Source organism: Rhipicephalus microplus, chromosome 6 (genome assembly GCF_043290135.1).
Source record: "Rhipicephalus microplus isolate Deutch F79 chromosome 6, USDA_Rmic, whole genome shotgun sequence".
NCBI classification, from domain to species: domain Eukaryota; kingdom Metazoa; phylum Arthropoda; class Arachnida; order Ixodida; family Ixodidae; genus Rhipicephalus; species Rhipicephalus microplus.
Window position 1 is genome coordinate 116,993,805 of NC_134705.1, and position 24,418 is coordinate 117,018,222.

The 24,418-nt window shown below is 44.0% G+C and overlaps 1 protein-coding gene across 1 annotated transcript; it reads right to left on the reverse strand.

The window, feature by feature from the left end:
* Positions 1-1,096: 1,096 nt before the first annotated feature.
* On the reverse strand, positions 1,097-23,340 carry LOC142765994 (uncharacterized). The gene is made up of 10 exons (XM_075867804.1): positions 23,250-23,340; positions 20,998-21,080; positions 18,373-18,637; positions 14,197-14,410; positions 12,997-13,174; positions 11,137-11,261; positions 5,701-5,818; positions 4,580-4,753; positions 3,417-3,524; positions 1,097-1,265 (listed from the first exon to the last, which is right to left on the reverse strand). Exons 1-10 carry the CDS (start codon positions 23,281-23,283, stop codon positions 1,125-1,127), a joined length of 1,440 nt encoding a protein of 479 aa, XP_075723919.1. The 5' UTR covers positions 23,284-23,340; the 3' UTR covers positions 1,097-1,124.
* Between the last annotated feature and the right edge of the window lie 1,078 nt (positions 23,341-24,418).

The window sequence follows — 24,418 nt, forward strand, 5'->3', positions numbered from 1 at the left end:
CGAGCAATGGCGGCCGCGTGTGTTCATAAAGAGAAAGCTCTTTGTTGACGATTCGCCATTCTTTATTTTTCTCAACGGTAAACGTTGTATACCGCTTCATATCTTCCTGAGAAGCCACGCAATCGATAAGAGCGCTCCTAATACAATATTTAACATCGATGCTTTATTTCGTAACCTTCGGAAAATGTATCGCTCGATAAGCTTGAACCAACACAAGATACACACGATGCGAACCCAAAACGCATTACTGTGCCGCTGAGTGAAGCTCAAACTTTGGGTGTTGGTTGGTTGGTTGGTTCCTCAACACCTTGGCGCAGCCCGCCTAGGGGAATAGGCCAAGAATGGGACGGTGCCTTGCTTTTTAAATTATTTCACTTGTTGAAAGGGAGGGTCGGATTAATTAGGTAATATAGGAAATAATTTAAAGTTGTTATATTTCTAAAAAAAGAACCTTAAATAAACTTAATAAACACACAAAAAGAAAAAAAAGAGTTCTATACATAAACCACTGAAGTTATCTATTTTTAGCATTCAATTCTTTTAGATTCTCGACGCTGACTATGGACGCGGGTCGGTGGCCTGGAAGTGCGCCTGCCAGTTGACTGAAACTCTGACGAGCGCCAGAGAGAAGACGAAAGATGCGATTAATCGATGCCACCCTCCAAAAGGGGTTTCATGAAATGCAGCTGCCACGAAATAAGACGCCACTAAAGTGCCTACATTTTTCCCTGTTCTTTCTTTTGTACTGACAACCATCGAGGAACCTCAGAAGAATCTCATTGCCTAACGCTCATTTTCGGCAATCATGGTCGTCTTAAGCCTTTGGCAGCACCTGGTGAAACGATTCGTCTGCTCACCGGAGGAGAAAGGCACATCTCATTTACTTAAGTATGCGTCGCTAATGTACTTAGACATAGTTAGACAAATAATTGTGGCAGAGGCTGGCTGTGTGTGAGAGAGGGCTGAGAGAAAATGCCGTTGTTGGTGCTTACTTAGGTAAAGGGGAAATATCTAGGGGCTATGAACGCGGCGCTCACACATCACTTACACAGCACCAAAAGCACATTCATCGTAAACCTTATACTGATACGTGGCATTAAGGGGACTTCCGCGGTTAATGTTTATTATTTGCTGGCCAGGTAGTCCCGCAGCTTCCGCTCCCTGTCGAAGCTCGAAATGCACGTTCCGGGAGTCATAGAGAAGTGAGTGTTGTACAAGAGCCAGGCGATCTTTGGTGGCAATTTTAGGCTCAACACAGCATCAACCTGTCACAAGAAGTCGCAACAGAAGCAGTCAACATGTAATCAACCATTTTTATGTTAGTAAGGTTTAGGTAAGTAACACTTCGTTTATTGAAACCTACATTTGATACAAAATTGCCGTGTAAGGCTGAGTAATTGCCTGACTACAAAAGTGGAGCCACATCGGGAGCAAAGCAAAACGAGCACATCAGTGTACAATATAAGCGGAAAGTTAACAGTACATATTATTCTACACGGGTTCCAGTGTCAGAAATAATGGTGAGTAGATAACGCGAAAATGTAAACACATCTCGCTATAATGCAATCATAATACAAAAATGCGTACTTTAAATAAAATAAACAGTAAACATATCCTTGCTGAAAGTAGAATGAATAAATATATAAACAGAGCTCTCATTATATACTATATAGAGTGATCGCGATCACTGGAAATATTACTGGAGTAAAATACCGTCATATATTATTCTACCACCACTACACTCTACTGCAGGGAACGTCTGTCGTGAAATGAACTACCTTGACAATGAGCCAACACAAAAGCATATATATTGTAATGGAATTGCTGGCTGTCAATGTCACCCAAAAATTATTCTAAGAGGCTGCGTACAGTGCTGGGACCTGGAAATTTCGGTCACCAGCTGTTTTATATAAGGTCCCCATAGTTCCCGGGTCTCGAGCATTTTCGCCTTCATCGCAAATACTGTAGGGATCGAAAGGAGTGTAAACAACAGGGACCCTGAAAGCAAGGCGACAGCGTGCGTCCTCTTCCCCTTTATTCATTGGGACGTACCCACTATTGTTGCCTTGTGCTATCGTTTCGATACTGTGCCATCTTGTATCGCATCATTGGACCCTATTTTAGCATTTGGCTATGGGTCCAAACAGTTTTTTGATCTATCATGTTGGAATTGGAAAAAAAGTGAAATGAAATGAAAAATGAATGAATGAACGATTCTTTCTTATGAGTTACATGCCCAGACGCTGCCTGGACTGCGAGCCTTGTTCAGGCTATTTTCCGCAAGGCAAATGGGCGCGACCATTTTGGGCTCTTAAGCCCATGTTTTCGTGTTTTTGCACATCGCGACGGGAATTAATAAGCCCATGAAACATCATATGCACGAACCCAACTGTTTCTGTGCGTATGCGCCTATTCTAACAATGTTCGTTGAGGTGTTCAACATACAAAACACTTAGGTTAACAAGCCACTATGGCGGCCCACAAACACATTAATAAAATGGTCTATATCTAAGCCCTCGCTGCTATCAGGCTTGGTCTAATAATTAAGACAATACTGACACCAGTTTAATTTCAAACTTCCTTAGTACGAAAGTATACAAACTACTAAAAAGTGCGCTTGTTCTTAGGCTGCTTTTCTGTCGCCATATTGCCTTTTCGGAAGTATATATTCTGTTCAGCAAATGCAGCCTTTGTCCAAATCTCGAGAGCAGTGTTTTCAAAGGTCATTACCGCTTTTGTCACAAGCGGACGCATAACATGATCTTGTCATTTCATCCTTGAAGCGATGACTCAAGTATCCTGGTTTAGCAGCGTCCAATTTTTAAATAGAGAATTTCATGCGTGGAGTATAATCCAGCAGTTGCAGTGATCCAGTGTTAGCAAATTTCCTCATATGAGATATTATTGGCAGAAAACATATTTATACCCATTTATTTTATTTGTCTAGAGCATGTTTAAGATGACTGTGACACTTCCTGTAATTTCTCAAAGTTTATGTGCCGCATCCGCAGCTGCCATGTCACCGGTAACTATTGCATTAGAGCCACTACTGTGCAAAAAGGTGGTTTGCGTTGCGAAAAAATTATCACAATCTTTTGTGGCATACTTGAAACTCTTCTACATGCGAACATAGCGTTAAAAAAGCAGAATCTTTTTTGCAACACAATGATTTTCCGGTGTTAATTTAAATAGTTGGATTTATTAGTGAACATTCAGATAACCAATTTTTTTCGAGTTTGCTCTTTCATCTTCTTAGCTGCATGTATACATTTCAGTTTTCGAAAAATATCTCAAAAAACAAAGTCACCATATTACTGACTTAGTAATCTTCATCTTGAAATATCTAAATTAAGCAGCATAAAAAAAGATCCATCAGCGCATGATCCAAAAACGTCTGCATATGTTCGCAGACTCACCTTCTTTTTTATGGTATCCCAGCTGTCGTAGAAGAAGACATAGTTAGAGATGACTCCCGATTCAACGACGTTGTTAAGAGTTTTCAGTCTCACGTGTGGATCGCAGACCTGCGTGTACAGGTACAGGGATATCTAATCACTGTTTCTGTGGCATTAGCCAACGCCAATTTAGGCAGTGACGATGCGTTTAACGCCAATCGGAAACGCGCAACTTTTTTGGCGTTCTGTGCAACATCGTTCAAGCGAAAAAAAAAACGCATAGGGCTGCGGAAAATCCAGCGTGTCAAAACATGATGATAACAAGAAACAAAGTGCCTACGCTGTCTAAGGAGGAGCCCATGATGCGCTTTTATTCGACATTTATGTCCACGTTGTTGGCAATAATTAGTTTTGCTTCTTGTCAATCAAACTCTACATTAATATGTGAAATGAACGGACGTCGCCTACTCGATTTCAGCACTAAGCTTCAAAAGAAATCGTAAAGAATTTCGCATTGAAAAAAAAGAACGACCTTGTCCTGTACGAAATTCAACACGGTGCGGCGTCGAAAAATGTTATTGTCTGTCGGCAGAAGTTTTCTTTTTCAGAAGTGGGTGTTAATTTTCGGTGTGGCATCTCGATACGAGCGGGCTCACGATGGCGGTTCTTTTTTGAGGAAGTTGCTTGGCATTACGAAATTTCGCTGAGCTATTTCAGCGTAGCCGATAGATAGCGCCATTATCAATCTTCACTGCACGACAAATACTACGCTGGCATTTATACAGCGTGGCTTCACTGTACTGACAACATAACAGACAGTATCGAAACGTGCAAATTCCGATATTCATTTTATGTATGGCAAGATTTCCACGGCATAGTATTGGTACACTTGCTCCCTGTTTCAATAAACTATACGGGCACAGCTCAACCCTTTCAATTTCACGAAAGTGCCTCCTCCTAAAGCAGGCCTGGTCCTGCTCACACGCTACGTGAAAGCCTCGAAAAGGGACTCCACTAAACCGGGCCAGTTTACACTGCTGCGTTCTATATCATAGCGATATATGACTGAGCATACGTCATGCGAACTGGTCAAACTATAACATATGTGGGGATCACTTTACTATTACAGCGCTTTCATATGCCATCAGCGGCTCGACCGTGTCAAGCAGGCTCTTTACACTTACCTGCTCATATGCGACTTGCGTGTACTGATCACACGGAGCAAATGGAGCATCCTCTACTGCAGTATCATTATGCGACAGCTGGTACAGATTGACCCCCATCTCGAACGAAAGGCCCACGTACAGACTGCTTCTCGGGTAATGCTGCGAGTCGAGGAGCAGCTTGGAATGCCTCTCCTGCGAAGGCGATAATGTCCAAGCTGAAAGTACCCTTGGAACTGGAACCCGCGTTGGCGGCAGAACTCGTTAGAATGTGTGTAAGGAAGGTACTCGCACAAAAGAAGAATAATTGGAGATCACCTGGGAACCGTATTATCCACGAATACCAAAAGATATTGGAGTGCCAGGATTGTTGTTCTCAAATATTTTTTTTTTCCGCTGTACTGAACTTTGTATAAGAACATATTGCCACCATTGATGAACGAGCCCCTGTGGCTCATACTCTTTTTGGGTCCACGAAGAAGAAGAGAACATTTTGGTTGCTCTTATTCAGGTCTACCCAGCACCTCCATCAGTAACATCACGAGCAAAACAAGACCTACAGTCAGGAGTTCACCTAAACCAGAGCAACCAAAATGTTCTCTTCTTCTTCGCGGCCCCAAAACGAGTATGAGCCACATTGGCTCATTCATCAATGGTGGCAATATGGATACATGGTGAGCCCAGCCTACTTTCCCCTTAATAAAACTAGCAACATAAAAGCTTATAAAAAGTCAGAGCTACAAAAGTGTTCAAGCACAAATATAGCGACAATCATAGGCAGAGACCGAAAAACGTGGCCTCTTCGATCTACCGTTTGAGGCATTGCGTGTTTCATCACATAGACCATTGTGCGCTTGAGGGAAAACCATTGCCACTTGTCTAGTTTCGCCTACCAGTGTGCGTTTGCTCGTCTTCGCTCAAAAAGTAAAAACCAAAAAAGATCATGAATACCCCATCCTGAAAGTGCACAATGCGATCTTCAAAGTGCGCTGGATAGTGCGTGTGCCGTAGGTACTATTTATTCTTGGCGATTATTCACCGAATACACAGGCGTAATACGACTCTGTAGGATAGATTACATGCTAAACGTGGGGTTTTTTGTTGTTATTCATCGGCGGCAAGAAATTTTTGCGGGTACTCACGATAGAGGAGAAGTTCGTGTTTGTAGTGTTCCAGACGCTCGTCGGTGCGGCGTAGCAGACCTTGTCTCCTATCTGACCCTCTTCACTGGTAACTGCGATCAGGATATCCACGTCGTAGCTGTTTGTCATTGCGATGGTAGGAAAGCAGAAAGAAATAACAGCATATTTGTCAACCTAAAAGTGCTCTCGGAAGGAACGCTTGAGTTTGTTTGTTGGTTGGTTTGTTTGTTTGTTTGTGTTCGTGTGCGTGTGTGTGTGTGTGTGTGCGTTCGCGTGCGCGTGTGCGTGTGTGTGTGTGTGTGTGAGAGAGAGAGAGAGCGTGTTTGACAGATTACGAGATGAACAAAGAACGCCGCTATCGACACATCGAAAACATGCACTGAGCACACTGAGCATCCTCTAACTACAATACAGAAAAGTAAGATCTGAATAACCAATGAATAATAACAATTCGTCATGCTCCTCATTTAAGCACATTCCGTTCTTTCCAGCTTTGTAACAGAAATGAGAAGAAAAAAAATACAAAACCGGAATCAAACTTTGTGGTCTCATAAGTTTAGTGTTTACTGGAATGCTGTTTTAGTTAAGAGGAGTTATGCTTAACGCACCACAGTTTTATGACGGTTCTCTGCCCGAGGTAATTTTAAAATTTTGCATGATGTATTTTAGTGTACCCTAAGAAAAAACAAAATCAAACTTTTTCAGAAATAAGTTGATTGTTTACCGGTACACTGACAGGTATGCGTAATGCTCCTAAATTTATTGTAGGCTCTTTGTCTGGGGTAGTCAAAACGTTTTAGATATGTTGTTGAAATACCAGTACGCCACATTTGCCTTCTTAACAGTACACTTAATCTGCTACACCTGTAAATTGCTGCTTCTTGCACGTTTCCTAATTACGTGCACAGTAGTATTTATGCTTTAGGCGGCACTCAATTCATTGTCAAACGCCACAGAGCAATCACAGCTTTTCTACCCTGGAAGATTTCGCCTTTTGCTGCTACTTTTTCTGAATTAAATGAGAACATCAGGCGCTGTAAGAAGGCATGGCACAGCGTTGACTTGAAGTTTCGTACATGATGATCAATTAATGAAAGAATAAGGGGTCCTACGTACAGACAGCTTTTCACTACATCTATTTCCGGATGACATAAGTAACATGCGGAAAAACCTCGGTGTAGGATGCCTCTACCTGTCCTGCGAACAGCAGTAAGTTCAAGAGAATCAACAGCTCATCGCTAACATAAAAAAAGCGAACTTAAATCAATAAGCTCAAATTGAATCATGCCGAATTTCTTATTATTCTTTGATTGAATTCAAATCGCTGCTGAAAAACACTGTTTAAAAAAATTCGCTGTCTAAATAATTCTTTTTTTTTTGGCAAGACAAACAGTTGTACACTGTCGTTTTTTATGAAAGAGAACACGCGAACGCGTTAGCCTGCGCTCTGCAGTGGCTGCCTACAGCACAATATACCGACAGCAAAAGAAAAATTGCCCGCAGCTTCCCTCGGGGGAACACTGAGGAGGATGCGGACCATATAATTGGTTAACGGGGTGTTAAAGTGCGACTTACTTGGGTCGATGGCTAAATTGGTTAACGTGGTTGTGAAATGGGGTGTTAAATTGCGACTTACTTGGGTCGATGGCTAAATTGGTTAACGTGGTTGTAGGAGGGGGTGTTAAATGAGTGAACACGTACACACGTATGCGAAAGGGCGGCGCTGGTCGAAGGGACGTCGATCATTGTGTTTGTGGATTCGTTGGAATTCATTTCACCGCGACCTTGGACGTCGCCGCGCCGTACAAACCAACCGACGAGCGGCAACTGAGCGAGCGAGCGCCGACCTTGAGTATATATACAGCACAACGGTGCATGCACTGTCAGCTGTTAAATGTTCTCGAAGCGCGACGCCACATGCGCGTCCACTGGAGAATCAGGAGAATTGTAGATGTCGAACGCGGTGTGTAGAGGAGGAAGGGTGCACAGATGGTGGAGGAGTGAAGCGCGCGCGGTGTGTAGAGGAGGAAGGGATGCACAGATGGTGGAAGAGTGGGCGACAACGCGACGGCGCATGCGCGCGCGTCAGCTGTCGAATGTTCGAGAAGCGGTGCGGACGGCGCACTACAAGGTGCGAGTATAAGATGCTCCGCATCTAAAACACGTTCCTTTTCAGCGTCATCTGTTGGAAAAAAATAACAGCATATCCACGGAGAGAATGATGGATAGTGGGACGAAGCATCCGTCCGTTTGTTCGTTCTTGCTTCCGTCCATCTATGCGTGCGTCTGTGTGGCCGCCCGTGCGTCCATCCACCCGTCCGTGCGTGCGTCTGTTCATGCGCCCGCACGTTCATCCGTGCGTCCGTCACTGCTTTCTTCCATGCATCCGCGCCTGCGCTCGTCCATGCGTCCATTCGTCCGTGCAGACATCCGTGCGTCCATCCTCCATCTGTCTCTGTGTCCATTCGTCCACCTATTCAACACTCCAAGTACAACAATTTCGCATCTTTTCATCATATATTCCTCGTATAGAAGCACCGCCATCCAGCGGACATTCCAAGGACTCAACGAGAGGAGGCACACGCACACTTTCTCACGGCTTGCGCTTCGTGTCTACTTCCCACCTTTAACCACCTCAAGGTAATGGTATATACTAGTTCACTGTATTCATGGCACTGTGGCCCGACGCTCGTTAAACCTTTCTGAAACCTAGCAGGTTACGCCTAGCGAGTATAACGTTGCAAACCTTTCGTGTCTTCTATGCGTTGTTGAACAACAAAAAATTCGCAGCGTGCGCGTTAACTAAAAGCCGGATTCTCCTGTCTCTCATTCCCCTTTAGCAGCCATTGGCATGTACATTGAGCACTATCTTTTATTGTTAAACAACGCACAGAAGAAATTTCTCACCGTCACCACCTTGGAGGTCAAAATTTATACTTGTTACACACTACTACTACGGCCACGAGGGACGAACGGGTGCCGCCAAAAGTAGTTTTTTCAAGTGATTTTGTTACACCAGACGGTTGTACTCACCTGAAATGTCGTTACCAGTTTGCAATAAACTTCTCTGTTTCGCCCCTAAACATAATTATAGCGAGTGATGGCGGGTAGACAAGTGCTGCGAGATTGCACTTGCTCTCTGCTCACGCCTAGCGTAGTCCACTGCCATCGTATCAAATATCAAACGCTGTGCTCGGCTACGGCGCAAGCAGCAGTAATCGCCCGATATCACTCACTACGCGCGGAGGAAGGGAACGTAATCTAGCAGCGCTTGTCTACTGGCCATGACTCGTTACATTGCTTGGCAATAGAGGACGCCAAAAGCGAACGTGCTTTCTTCACTTGTCGGTTGATGGTGCTGTAGGCAGCCTCCGCAGAGTGCCGGCCACGCGTTCGCGTGTTCCCTTTCATAAAGGACGACCATGTACAGACATAGAAGGCAAAAAAGGAAAAAGGATGGTTGCGACTCTAAACCTGGGTGAATTTCCAAGCTCAATTAAACTCCAAAGAGAAGTCTTACCGGATTGAAAGCTAGAACTAGATATAGCCAAGCTTAATTTACAAAGTTTTCCATCGAACCCAGAAAATGTCATTCCCCGATAAATATCCGTGGGATCTTATGGTCTCATCAGTAAGCATTAGTGAAAAAATGTGGTCAGCAAACCCACCTAAACGAAGTGCTTTCTTGAAACAGCCTCGAAAGTGAATTCTTCTTAATTTAAAGAGAGAACGGTTTTTCTCCGAGTCGACGCTGTAACGTTGTCGCATTAAAAACGTCTGGGCATCCTTGCCACTGTAATGCTTTTACTTTGACCATGCTGCACGCCGTGTACATGAAGGGAACACCGGACTGCAGATCAATAGCGTTCGTACGCACCACATAATGCTAGAGGCTACGGTGACCTCACTACCCTGATGGTCTGTTTGCAACTTTCTCGATCCATCTACTCGCAAAAGCATCCCTTGATTTTTCCGCATCCTGGCATATCGGCAGACTGTCAGGGATTTACGTGACTGACCTGCATTCACCTGACCTGCATTTCCGAAGCAGGCCGATTTCGATCCTTGCTTGCGGACTGGGCCCTGACGCCGCTTTCGCTTTTCGAGGTCGGTAAGTTACAATTGTACGGAGATTTTCGTTGAGAGGGCAGGATCACTCAAAAACGCGTTTGCCAGAGTGTGTCAGCATATTTTGGGGCTCCAGCTGGAGTATATGTACTCGTTCAGACCACCCTCGCTCTACCACCGTCACATAGTGGCAGAGCGAGGTAGAGCACTTTCACGCCGCCGAGAGTAGAGGAGATCAACCAAGTGAACTGCTCTCGCCTAAAAAGCGTAGTAGGTACGGAACGAGAGGGACGACTTGAAGCGCCACATTTATTTCACTTTTCTTAAGTTTTTGTTTCAGCCTATAGGAGTGCGGAGGCAATGGTAGCAACCAGGTGTAGTTCGACGCCGCTGAGGCTGGCCGTATATGCGCCATTTGTACGGTATCGAGGATGACGGCTAGGAAGAGTACGCCGATGCTTAAGCTGTATGCGTCATTCGACAATTGTACTACATATCTGTGCATTAAAATAATGGCTAACATCTGATTGGCCAATTATATGCGTACATTTCTGCTGTCCTGCAAACAATGCCGGGGCTTTGAAAGTTTTCATCCCAGGGTATATTTCACTCATCACCCCTCCCCCCCCCCCCCCCCCATCTGCTTTCCCAAAGCATGCCGCGTTGTAGTGGCACATTGAGTGATCATGCTCTCAGTGACCTACCAGCCACCCCTCCGTGTACTACAAACTCCTGTTCCCTCAATAAAATTCGTCACTGAAAAAAAGAAACAAGTGACTGCTTGGGTAAATCTGCACAACTTTCATGGCAGCAGGTACACAGAAGTGTGCAGTGTTTGAATAAGCATATATGGTACGTGTTAATTTTAACAAGACGAAAGGGGAGGTCATTGAAGTTTGTACTAATTTAACGGCTGCAGTAGGCGTGTGTGGAAGCGCTCAGCTAATAAGAAATAGCATTGGTCGATAGCGCTTAGCCAAAGAGAATTAAAACTCATGAATAAAGCAAGCTAGCGTCGGTAACTAGGGCTTCCCTGCGCCTGCTTCCTGTCTTAAGTATATCAGCATAAATAAATCACTACAGGCGGGTTGGATGTGGTGTGATTTGTATGGGTTTGTTCTTGTCTGGTCCGGTGCTTCATAGCTTTAAACAATGACGGTTGATTAAAGTTCTGCATTTAGAAGGACAAAAAAAGTTTCCGTCTTGATTCTACGGAATGACCAATTTCATTAACAAAATGACTTGCGAAGGGCGATAATTTCGTTATTAGGATTTTTGACTGTACACTGAAAAACTATAGCACATCGTTTTGCGGAACGTAATTCTGCAAATCGAACACCTCTAAACAAACGTGCGTGATGTCCTCACTTTCCAATTTCCTGGAAGTACCGCCGATAATACATTGTCCAGTCAGAAGAGACGTTGACTTGGAATGCGCCAAAGGCCAGGACAATCACACTGTTCGGGTCGCCTCTCTGCAGCGATCTCATTTTCTGCAAATGTAAAAAAGACGCACGGCGCACGAGTCATTTCCATGTCCAGCTCTGGCATGGACGTTGTGAAGAAAGCAGTAGGTTATGCGACATCATAAACTGTGAATGTCAATGCCACCTAACCAAATCACAAGAAAGAGAGGGCAAGAGACGTTTATGCCAAAGTATATGGATGCTTTAACTGTTGAACTGTAATTGGGAAAGGATTGCGGAGGAAGAAAAATCAACTTGCCGTAGGTAGCAACCGAAGCTTTATAGATTTGACTACTTTGTTTCCTAATAAAAATAGCTCATTTTTGTAGTTCATGGCAGTGTGGATTATGGTAAACGAACTGACGCAGCAGTACACAAGTATACATACTTGAAATCCTAACAACATTATTTTTTACGGGTGGTAAATCTTGTAATTATAGCGTTACTGTAATAAAATGATTCATTTCACTAGATCTGTTGAGCTATAGTTTGCAGTACTGTGCACAGTGCAGTAGCACTTTAGCCTCTGCTGCGCACTCGATGTTGCTGTCCTTGCACCGATCTACTTCTTCTTCATTACACTGCCATAATGCAAGCACCTCATTGTTCGTGGTGTTTTGTTGCTTAAGAGACAAAGTGCCTTATTCTGAGTTGAATTTGAGTTTCATAATCCACTGTGGTAGAAAGGCTGCTTATACGTAAATCATTCAATTACCCTGCTTCTCTGTTTTCATTTGAAGAACTTTAAATGGCTTCATATATGAGCTGGTGCAAGTTGCACGTCTCGTTTATTTGAAAAGGAAATTCTTTCAAGAAGTTGTTTTTTTACGGCGGCACCACTATACTACAAATTTTAGCTCCTATTTACTCGCGCTGAGCAAGTAATCAACAATTGAAAAACACCCGAAGGAATTCGGAGGCCTTTCAGTATACGCCGTGTTCAGTTTAAAAGAACAGCGTACCACGATTCGTGAATTAGAACTGTAATGAAACTTCGTGAAAGATTTCAAAACTAGGCATCATTCGTTTTGCTTGTTCCGCTGTACAAGTTTTTAGACGCCAAGTTTTATAGGTCTTGAAGTTTTGAATACCATAACAAGGATATGAATAATAAAGACACCGTATTAAATGGCTCCGGAAGTCATGGCTATCTATGATTATGTAATGTACACTTGAATACACGCCTACACGCCTGTAGCATTTTGCTTTCATCGAAACAAGACCGCTACGACTGGGATCGACCTCACGGCCATCCTGTCTGCAGCCTAGTGCCGTAATCGCTCATCCACCGCAATGGACTCGGACAAAACAGCGTATAAAGGCTCGTTCTGGCAGTGAGTGTGTTTTTTTATCATTCATTACCCTGTTCAAAGAGGTGAATTGATAAATTCGCTGGTGTAAATGTATGTAGTTTGCTCTACATATAGTAAATTAGAGATCGTTGGCAGAGGCGTTCAGCCTGCAGTAGACCTAGGATAGGCGAAGAATTATTATGAAAATAATAATGACGACACTTTAAGGTGTTTCTTCTTTGAAAACTCAAGAATATGCTTTTGATGAAATAAGAATAATATATTGCCACTTGCTACATTAAGATAGATTTTACCATAGCCAATTAGGCACAAGTATTGTTAATTACCACTAGTGATTTGGTACACTGCACACACAGGAAAATAAATATCAGAAACCTGTCAAAAACAGCGGAAACAAGTAAGAAACGATTGTCCTTGTGCGTGTCGAGAGGCATGACTATACTTCTCACCGAAAACGTGCTGGGCAGAACCGCCACGAGATAGCTCATAACACCTGGCATTGTGATGCAATTGAGGATGCCGTAGTGTTTGATGTTGCTCTTGTTGTACAGTTCGAGCAGTTCAGTGCGGGCCTCCTCCAAGGCAATAGGCAGTAAGGCTGCCCCAGTTTTTTCGTTGATGCCGTACCTGGGCACAAAGAGGTTCCGCTTGAATTTCCACTTTATATGCATATGAAAATTTGCAAACTCTAAATGGACTCACTGTGGCTTATCACCATACAGAGTGCAGCTCATTGTGCTCCTGAAGCATAACTGCACTACTCAAAACGCCGCGCCTATTTACCAACTTTCGTATTTATGGCCGCCTATTGCGAAAAAGAAGGCCTAAGCCATTTCTCATGCATGAAAAGTTGGTGTGTGCCTGTAAGTTTTTCTCTGTAAAGTTGCGCGGTTGATTAAGGCATCGAATGAAATGTTCAAGGCACCGCTAGTCTTTATCGAACATTTTGCGTCGCACCAACTTTTGATTTTGAAAACGAATAAAAAAAGGGGGCCTATATTGTGTCATTGTGACATATAACAGTCGTACGAGAGCCATGTTAAGGAAGACTCAATGTTCCTCATACATACGCCTGAAAATACTAGAGGGGGAAAACCATTTTATCCTGCCCCTTTCTCCTCCGAAGGCTTTCGGTGCTCATCGGCGTTTTGCATTGCCTCTTGAATCGATGGCCCAGCAAGCTACCTGCACCTCGCCGGGCAGCTTCTCGCACTGCCTCCATGATGAGCCTACTTTTGACCAAGGAACCACGTCAAGCAATAACATCATCGCATTACGCCATGGTACGTGACGAACTACATTTGGCGATATAATCTACAGGTGTTCTTGTCATATAGATCACCATGCGCGATCACGTCAGAACAGAAACACTTTAAAAAAAAATTATGTGTTGAATTACATGTCGAGTGCGTTAAATCAGGCCAGTTGGTTTTCTATGATCAAAAAATATAACAGTGCAAAAAACGATGGACTATCAAACAGAAACAAGCGAGCGCAGACAAACAGCGTTATCATATGTCTGAGTGTTGGTCCATAGCTTTTTCCGCTGTCCTGCTTCTTTTTAATCATGAATACTTTGTCTTCATGCTGTCGATGGTACTTTTGGGGGGTTCATTAAGGTATTTTCCGAACGTCTTATGCTCACTTACCGCATGTCAAAGGAGATTCCACCAGTGTAGCCACCAGACGCTTCTATGGCGCGAACGAAGTCCTGAAATGCCCCACTGCCATCCGAGGCGTACAGGCGTTTGTTCCTCGACATGACGTGCGTGAAGAAGACGTAAGAGCACACATGCAACTGAGGCAGCAGGATTTGTGCGCTGCCCACGCTGCTCACTGTGCACACGAGGGGCATCTTTGTCGCTGCACAAGATGGCAAAACAGGAGTCACTCACTTCTGCAGGCACCAATATGTATATTTATGCAATTTCGTTCACATTACACATTTTGGTCTTTCATTTCCATTGAATGGCGAGTGCTTTTCTGGCAAACATGCGAGGGCGAGGCTTAGTTATGTGTAGAAATTTAGGGGATTCATTGTAGGAATAGCGTAAAAAATTTTTTTGCACGTGCTCTACGTGATTTCGGGTATTTCTTCATAAGTGCTTCTTTGTGAAACTAACGCTTCAATTGAATGTGAGTGGTTGCTCGAGTTGCTGTGTTTCATCAGGTTTGTGGTTTTGTTTGTTTTTCACGACTTGACGACAATACATTCATATGAATGAGCCCTGTTAACTACGTTCCTGCCGTTTTTTTTTTTAGGCGCTCCATGCCCGGTAAATCTTGTCAACAATATCTGGAGCGAATTTCTTGCACATTTTTGAAAGAAATACGTGCAGCAACAAAAGAACAGATTTCAGTGCAGAAATCACTAGTAAAAAGTCTATACCGCTGACATCTGTTCTATTCGTACATTCCACATAAGGTTACCACCTCAAATATTGTGACAACTGGCCTCCCTACACCTGGCCGACTAGCCTCCCTACATCTGTGTCTTCGTGTAGTATTCGCCCATGCATATTCATAGAAGCAAGCAAGCAAGCGTTTTATAGCCGATACCGTCAAGCGCACTGACGGCTTTGGGGAACATGGATGTTAGTGCCCCTCTTTGGAAGATCAAGACTTGAACAGCATGCAACTTTAGCTTACTTCACCGGAAATGCCCTCACAGTTGACAAGATGCGCAGGCAATGAGACATCGCAATAGAAGAGAACTGACATGCTTTGACATGCATGAAAACGTTCTGGTTGATACCACCTAGTGCACTGACGGCTTTGGGGAACATGTATGTCCGTGCCCGTCTTTGGAAGCTCAAAGGCTTCTACTACGTGCAACTTTAGCTCACATCAACGGAAATACCCTCAGGTTTACAAGATGCGTGGACCATCAGACATCACATTAAACAAGTACTAACATGGTTTGGAGCTATCCCAAGAAGGGCAGTTTTATTTCCATTGTGTGCACTATCAACACTCTCCTCCGCACCACTGAGAGGGACAACACGTATCAAACATTTACTCCAAAGGTTTCTCCTGTAAACATCTGAAACCATGCCCTACCTCAACGTACATTATCGCAAGTAAGGACAGTTCACTGCGCTTCGAAGTCTGCGCCCTGCATGACGCCCGAATCGCAGAAATTGCTGCCAGTGTCTCCGGATGGCAATTAACTCATCGTTGCTTAGGTGAATCACCTGTGACTGACAGCAACATGACAACTATTGCTAGTGTGTGGTGAATTGCAGTATTCTAATGACGTCAGACTTCTGTTACATGTCAGTTCAAAGCCGCCGCATCCTTACCAAAATCATAATCGATGGTTTAGGTTAAGAGTAGTCAGAATATATTCAATGCATTGTTTTATTAAAGTTTTTTGTATGTATGTATGTATGTATGTATGTATGTATGTATGTATGTATGTATGTATGTATGTATGTATGTATGTATGTATGTATGTATGTATGTATGTATGTATGTATGTGTGTAAGCATGTACGTATGTATGTGTTGTAAGTGTAACGATACTCTTTCTAGAGTTCTCGGCACTCAGCTTTTCATTTAAAACAATGGACCAAAATTCGTGTCACTACTTCTACAAGAACAATTCGGAAATATCTATTAGTTGAAATGTGCAAATGTGCACCAAAACAAAATAGTCGTGTGATTGAAAGTGGGGGCCAGATCACCTCAAAGCTCAACAATGAAGGCCTGTGCACCTCAAAAATGTGTCATGATAAAACAGCCCGTGAGAGTAAAAGTCTGCTGGTCCCAACATTTGACGTATCTCTAGCGAAAGCGGCTTGCCAACATGGCAGAGATATCTCAGCAACATCAACCTCCGTGAACACACAGACCCGTGTTTCAAGTAAACCTTTTCGTGTTAAAGGAAAGAAGGGGAAATTTTAGGAATCGTGTCTGTCAAACTCAACATTAGCAAGAACTAATAGACAATGGTGTAAATAAAGTATACGGAATGTTACATCTAGTAAATGTAATCTAAACCGCAGAAATAAAAGCAGAAGGAAAACTTCCGTGCACTGGCAAGTAATTTGTAACGCTCTACCACCTGAGCCACAGTGGCAGGTATACCCCATCCACATCATGGGCCTTATATATCTATTCAATCCTGAAAAATTCCAGTGCCTCTAGTAGCCACGACGGCGAGTGTAGAACGCACTTTCTCAGCCAGTGGGCGTCACGTAGCAAGTAATTATATCACAAACTGGCAGCTGACCAATAATCTTTCTCTAATACCTGAAGGCGTGAAGGCTACCAGAATACACATCAGCGTAATATAGTGGAGCATGCAACCTGGAACTCCTTTTGAATTCTCAAATTCAAAGAATTGCTTTCTCTTCTCTTTACAAATGACGGAAGATGCTCATTATTCACGCGTCACAGCCGTTGGTTGAGCAATTGGCTGAATTAAACATGGCGCGCTCGGTCGTTACAGAGATCGCCGCGGGAGGCCGCGACTTGTTCACACACACGCCTGCCATCGCACTGAAAAGCCGCGTATTCAAAGAAAAAAAAGGAAAAAGTGCTCATAGTCGTGAGGCGTGCGCGACATGCCTGATTTCTCCATGCCATCCCTCCCTGCTTAGCTTCCAGCGCTTTCATTGGGGCGAGAGAAGAGAGAATGCAATTGCAGCATGCGATAAATAGAACTCCGCTTGTTGGGGGTGGATTCGAAAACATTTTACAGCAGTGAATTCACGAGTGTCTGTAGCAAATCTATTCTATGGCTAGTTGAAGCAGTGTTGAGGGCTCCGTTAAAGGACCACTCACCCGGCTGGGCGAATACAAAAAATAAGCAAGCGCAATATTCTCTCCTGATATATATTGTCCTTCTTGTGCACTTCTGTGACGCAGACAGCAGTTGCCGTGACGTTTATAGCGTACATGCTCTCGATTGGTCCATATACGTGAAATATAAAGTGTCATTTGTCTCCTGCACTATTTCGCCAAGCAGTCATTCATCCGTTCTTCCTTGCCTCGCACGAATATTGTGCGCGATGGATGAATCAATTAACACTTCATTTGGTTTGTTTAAAACTGCGCAAGCGGTGTCAACAGCACCTAGCCGAGAAGCTTTAAAACCTGATAGGCTATAGCGCATATTGATGACATTGTTCATTTGCTTTTAAGAAGTAAGGGGTGAGGAGGATGCATTGCTTGTGTGAACAATAGCGAAAGAAAGGAGAAAACCACCTCCTCGTCTTTCAACGCGGGGTGGTGGAGGGCCCTCGAACATTATAGAAAGCAGGCTTGTCCATCGGGATTAAATTAAACGTTGTTCGTGGCGAACAGTTAAATACAGTGCAAACAAAATAGAGGAATATGAAATGCGAGAGATATGAGAATACTCACGAGAACATCTTCAATTTTATACAGTGCACCTGAATTACGAATGAGAGGCAAGAGAGAGACAACAAGCTCGGGAACAAGTGTGTACAGAAACTACAATGCGCATAACACCAGAGCCCATCACCTACTAGTGAATACGTAGTTCATTCGCCTCCAAATGCTACAGGAGGATGCTTTGATATTTCTTCGGCGGTATAAGACAGAAAGACGCAAAAACATAGGTACATAAAAAGCGCCCTTTCACAGCTTGTTATGAAAAAGTTCTCGGGTGTCCACTTTTTTTTTGCCTCTGTCCTTACAAAAGTTGATTTAGACAAACTATAGATTGTTTAAATATATTTTAGACCGTCTAAAGATGTATCATTGTTTTTTCGAGGACGCGTGTATGCTCATTTGTATACTCGTCCCCACAGCGTCAGAAAACACTGCTTGCTGTACAATGTCCGGAAAGATACAAACCGATGATTGGAGGTGGAGTAGTAGTCGTAGGTTTATGGGTCGGTCCTCTGGGGGCAACACTGGTATGGTGACCGGGCTCCGGTGTGCCTGGCTTTGTCACGATAGGTCCGGGTCTTATGGTCTTTCCGCCGTGGGTTGGAGCATGCCTCGAGGTCGTCTTCCCGCCAGGCTTGTGACCTCCCCCAGAAGTCGTCTTCCCCCCAGGCTTCTGGCCTCCTCCAGAAGTCGTCTTCGATGGATCAACCTTTGTAGAAGCGCCACGGCTCTGCACGCCGTGAAGCTTCGAGTCATCTATATAGTTTCGAGTGCCAAAGTCCCCACATCTCGCGCTTGGTCAGAGAGACAGGGATGACTCAAAAATTGATCTACAGTGCCTCAAACACTGCTCGCGCATTGACGTATTTCGTGGTGCATACTGACGCATTTTCTCGTACGCGCTTGCGCTGTGTGGGCGGAGCCCATCTATAGCACACCATGGACGCTCGAAGAAGCTACAGCTGAAACGAAACAGGAAATGCATGGTGCCAACTGGCACCAAACCTTGTAAGCACATATGCATGGCGTGTGTCCACGGTAAACAAAATTCATGCACACATTCCTGTGGATGCCGTCTAAGGGGATCTGTATATGAAATTTTCCCCTTGCTTCAAGATGTCACACTGCGTCATCGCGTTTATCATGGTGCCTCCCTTTGTATTATTTGGCAGTTTATGATCGCATGTGCTTCTCATTACCTGGTGCCCTTTCGGCGTTTTTTTCTTGTGATCAGTGTCCTCAGCAGCGTTTGCTGAAACATGAGCGATGAACGCACTCGACATCGCAGAACAATCAGAAATCCTGGGCCGGCTTCCACTCGTCATCCTAGCGGGATGATGAAACTGTATAGTGTCGTGTTCTGTGTGTAAGCATCCTCCATCCAGCAAGCATGTACTCGCTAGAGCCGATATTGTCAAGTGCTACCGTGCCCCAGAAAGGTAGCCCTAGGTCTTCATTATCAATGGGACACGGGCGTCTGACCGTACGGCGTCTTCCACAGTCAGTGTGGGGGCATGTGAGTGAGTTGAAGTGTGAGAGCGTTCTTCTGTTTGGGTGACAATGTTTTCATCAGCACTGGCCCTATTGTTCAGTATGTTTAAACAGCGCCCGATTCTGGCGCGCTCGTAGGGCCCCAAGCTTTGTTTGTTTGTTTGTTTGTTTGTTTGTTTGTTTTTTGGGGGGTGCAGACATGTGCACTTTGAGCGCAGTGTTCATTATTGGCGCAAGGTGACATCATTGTAGATGCAGTAAAAAACGAGGCTTGGTTGTCACGCCCCAACCGTGGCTCTTTTTTTTTCCTCCTGCCAGGGGCAGCCTGGCTGTCGTTTCGAGTCCTTCTGTTTGCCCCTGCCCATAATGTTAAAAAAAACGGCAGAATTGCACACGACTACAACGATTAGCTGAGTGATAGTTGCATTAATTTGCCATTATCATTGGCAGAAAACAATGCAACTGCCATTCAGTTACTGCGTTAATTTCGACGCGATGAGCCTAACGGTGATTAGACAGGAATAATTTCAAACTGAGAAGACGCGCCATTGTTGTCGACGACACCGCAATCATGAAACCAATTTTCTAGAGAATCATCAGCGTTGGGAAAAGTAGCGAAGAGTTTAAACAAGCTTGCTAACAAGGAGCGTTGCCTAATAATCCTTATAATGCCAATTGTATCATGTTTGATACATTAAATAAAATACCTTAATAAAGCTACTAAAAGCTACCATAGGTGTCACAATAAGCAGCTATTGCAAATTTCACATGTTATTAAGAAGGTACAGTCACTTACATATAATACAGTAGCAACTATTTCAATTTATGGTAATTATATTTATGCCTCAAACGAAATTCCCCTCATATTTTCTCTAAAATGCACAGCACAAGAAGAATGAAAACGTTCAGCGTTTGCTCGCAATTTTCCTGAAGGTAAAATTGATCAAGGGTATTACAGGGTTAAAAGCGTCTGCTTATCGAGGCGACATGCGCTAGCGGGGAGCTCACGCTCCCGCGCCAACGTTGCTGAGTTGAAGCGTGGCAGATTGGGCTAGTTGTTATGACATGACGATAGTTATAGCACAAGAACAGAACGACAACAAAGAGACAAGAGGGACACAAGTACTCGTGTCCTTCTTGTCTCTTTGTTGTCGTTCTGTTCTCGCGCTATAAACCGATTGATAGATGGATTGATGTGGCTGTACCCTTTACATGTGAGGGCAACGAAGAGGGAAAGAAGAAGAGCACAGAGTAAAGCTCAACATAAAAACAAGCAGAAGAAATGGAAATGAATAAAAGAGAGGGAGATAGATAATCGACACACGAGATGGAGAAAGGAGAGAGAAATATGTAGAAACAGAGAGCGCACGAAAGACGGAAAGCCAACAAAAACAAAGACATGTAAACCAAGTGACAAAAAAATAGATACAACAGAAATAAGTACAAATAAACATGCAAAAAATAAAAAAACGGAGATAAATCAAAAAAGAAGAAAATATAAACAATGAGGCCAGTCGGCTATACGCTTTCTTCATTGTTAGCACCACTAGTGTTTTACGAGCTAAGCTTGCGGCCAACGCAAGGGTGACTGTTACTCACAGGAGGGGTTTTTCCGCCGCCAGATGGATTTACAACGTAGTGAGACTTGTCATCGTTCCCTCCGCCGTTATCGTCGGTCGTTTCTTAAGCAAAGAACAAAGAGCAAAGGGATTTATACAGTCGTCATACAAATTCCTAGTGTCTTCAATGAAACGAAAATCTAGAGAAAAATGACTCACCCACGCGAAGTATAAAGCGTTGAAACGAAAAGAAAAATGAGCCTACCTGTTCGAAGGGAATCGTGAGGAAATGCGAATGCATTTCTTGCACCGAGAGAGTGTAGCATTAGCGTCATTATCTTCACCGACTTCTGCCATCGTCTTGAGAGAGACCCAGCCAGCCATCCGTCGAGAGTGAGGAGCTAGTGGGCGGGAAAGTTGGGCGCCAGCATTCTCGACTCGGCGTTGGCGTTTCTGAATGGCGTGTTCGCGCGTTTCCGGATGTTCTTGAGAGGCACCCAGCCAGCGAACAGTATAGAGTAAGGCGCGACCGCACGGGAGAGTGGGGCGCAGGCAAGGGAGAGAGCGAACGGCGAAAGAAGGAGCGGCAAAGCACTGCACCTACGCCCTTATACATTCTCTCGCATCACATTGTTCGGTTTCTAGGGGCACACACGTCCGCAGTTGTTGCTATGGGAAAACGAAGAGAGCGAAGAGCTAACACCTTCCGGCGCACGGACACCGCGAATGCCTGGCATAGCCCAACTTAAATATGTACTCGCATTTATAAGGGCGCAAGACGGGAACGGAATGGGTACACACTCTAGCGCTAGCAGCTGATCATTTGACGCACTTCATGAAGCATATATCATATACACGAAAATAAAAAAACTGTTCAACAATTTCTTGCTATTTTCATCCAATTATTGCAAACGCTTACTTATCTAACTACAGATCGAGAAACTGGTTTTCTTTCTTGGTCAGTGGTAGTGGCTTCTTCCTGTTTTTCTATGTTTACCGCTTTCTTGCCTAATCTATACCATTTAAGAAGTCGGGCAAGTCGAGACGACAGAAGCGCGGCAGCCGACCACCTCAGCGACTAAGGGAATAGCCCCACTCTTGCTCTCTGCAACATTCTCTGCAGGTGGTAACAACAGCCGTCCGTCCCATGACGCAAGTCTGTAGAACATGCTCAATGGAGCAGGCTTGCGTGCATCGGCCTTTGAGGAGGAAGTGCTGTTCTAAAGTTGCAACCGATTATAGTGATCTTGTCTGATGAGAGGATCCGCACTATCATACCTTCGAGGCGTGTAACGCAGCTACAAGCACAGCAATGTAACCCTAAAGGATCTGTTGGGCGTTCTAATAGTGCTCTTGAGACTTTTCTTTAAGCACCTGCCAGTCTGTCCGATATGCGTTCGACCTCAAGACAAGTTATAGAACAGACCACATTGCGCGTGCATTGTGTAAAACGTCTGTAGGGCAGCGTGAATGAAGCCCCACAGACGGTAGACGCAGTCTCTAGCCCATTATTTGTTTTTCCTATTTACTCAGCCACTTAGATCCTGAAGACACTCAGGTGCAAAAAACGCGACCGGCATGTCGGCTCTGCTGCCTATCTTCAGCAGGTAGTGGGATATAGGATGCAAGCAAGGTACGACTGCTGCATTGTTCGATTCTTCTGCAGTCGCCGTCACAAAGCCGAACTATAAAATGCACTATAGTCATACCCTACTACCACCGTATCTCCCAACATGACTTTATAAAGATTAGTATACCACGCGTATGTTAAGATACGTGACCGACTATAACCGCTCGGTCATGGTGCGCATTGTCTGCCAATAGCACGTGTTCTCCGTCCACCCTTTGCCTTTTTTTTCCAAGGACAAATTACTTCACAGAAGCTCCCAGCGTGTTTCATATCTGCTTGAACAGTATTCGCAGGCATCCTGTCGTGTGTTTTTACTCACGCATAGAAAATACGACGTGCGAGGCCATGTTATCAATCCGGTTTTTATACAAAACACTACAGCGATGGCGGGAATGCGCCTGTTGTTTCGATATAATATTTTTCCAATTAGAAACGTAGTGGCAAACAATCAAGCACTACATTTGTAAGGTCTCTTAGGGGTGCCCCCCACTGGAAACAAATGCAAATCTTTAAATGCAAGGTTGAAAACACGACCTACTGCAAATGTGGCCAGAAAATATTTCCTCGCGAATTAGTCAAACAAAACAACTCTCGGGAGCACCGTGTTGAGCCTGAAAATAACAATCGGCACCACTTCGTAAAGAAGACAATGGCTTGCTCACCAGTCGAGCTGTCGGAAGAGGACAGAAGCACCATCCCGAGGAGTAGGATGAGAAGCAAAACACAGCAAATGGCGAACCAATATCGCCGATGGTCTCTGCAAAAAAGAATGGCATATTCCGACGTACTCGATGATAGTGGGAGAAATGTAGTCTATATTATAAATACATGGTCCTAAATTCAATATTTTTCAATTGAGGAACAATTTTTTACATTAGTGTAAGGAAAATTCACCTAAAGCCATGTCCACAGAATATTACATGCCTCTCGTGCTGAAACTGTACAAGCACACTTCGTGCGCTATCAGCGCAACCAACGTTACCTTCACTAGAAAGACTTACACCGACCCGAAGTGGTGATTTCGAGTGATTACTCATAACAATTCTCATACAAACAAAAATGATGTCGCTTTTCAATCCGTGCGTACTGTACCAGCACATCATCATGATAATTTCACAGGTTGACACTTATCTTATAAAATTTATTGATCAACTTCTGTACCATCACCCCACTCCCACGTGGTAGCATTGGAAAACAACTTTATCCCCCTCCCCAGTTCTTCAAATAAAAAAACCTGCTTAATGGCGAAAAACCAAAATTAAGAGAAGGGTGCTACACTTACCTTTGGGCTGTAAAAGAGTAGAAGTTGCAGTGAATGACAATCTATAGACACAGCAGAACACCAATATGGGTATCGTAACGGTGTGATCTCTCTTTTCGGGATAGCCTACAGTTCGTAAAAGTCGTAGCATATTAGCAATAAACCACAGATTTGTGCAGTGTGTAGAAGATGAATTTATAAACTTTGGAGTCAATCAACATTTTGGAATATTACATCGACTAGCAGCACGCATCAAACAAAGCAAAAACGTGGAATCCGACATGTTCTCAAAACCAACGTCAATAAACGCTTAGAAAAGGGGCCCTGCAGCAGTTTTTTAAGCAGCCATAAAATTTGTACAATAAAGGAGCTTATCGCCTGGCAGATTGAGTGCCCCAAATGTTTCTAGATTTCGTCCAGTACGAGCGGAGTTACAAATATTTGTCACACGCTGCAGTTACATTCTCTCCTCTCTCGTCCCGAAGAGAGCACTGGGAGATTATCAGGAAAAGATGGAACTGGGGAAAAGTGTATCTCACGCGCCTCTTGACATTGAGCACTTTTTCTGTC

Excerpts from the sequence above, each read along its gene's own strand:
- LOC142765994 (XM_075867804.1), bottom strand. The coding sequence starts at position 23,283 with ATGGTGCTTCTGTCCTCTTCCGACAGCTCGACTG. Across the intron at positions 18,638-20,997 it reads GCGGCGGAAAAACCCCTCCT|AGCCGTGGCGCTTCTACAAA; the intron begins GTGAGTAACAGT and ends CACGGCGTGCAG. Across the intron at positions 11,262-12,996 it reads TTCTGCCCAGCACGTTTTCG|AAAATGAGATCGCTGCAGAG; the intron begins GTGAGAAGTATA and ends TTACATTTGCAG.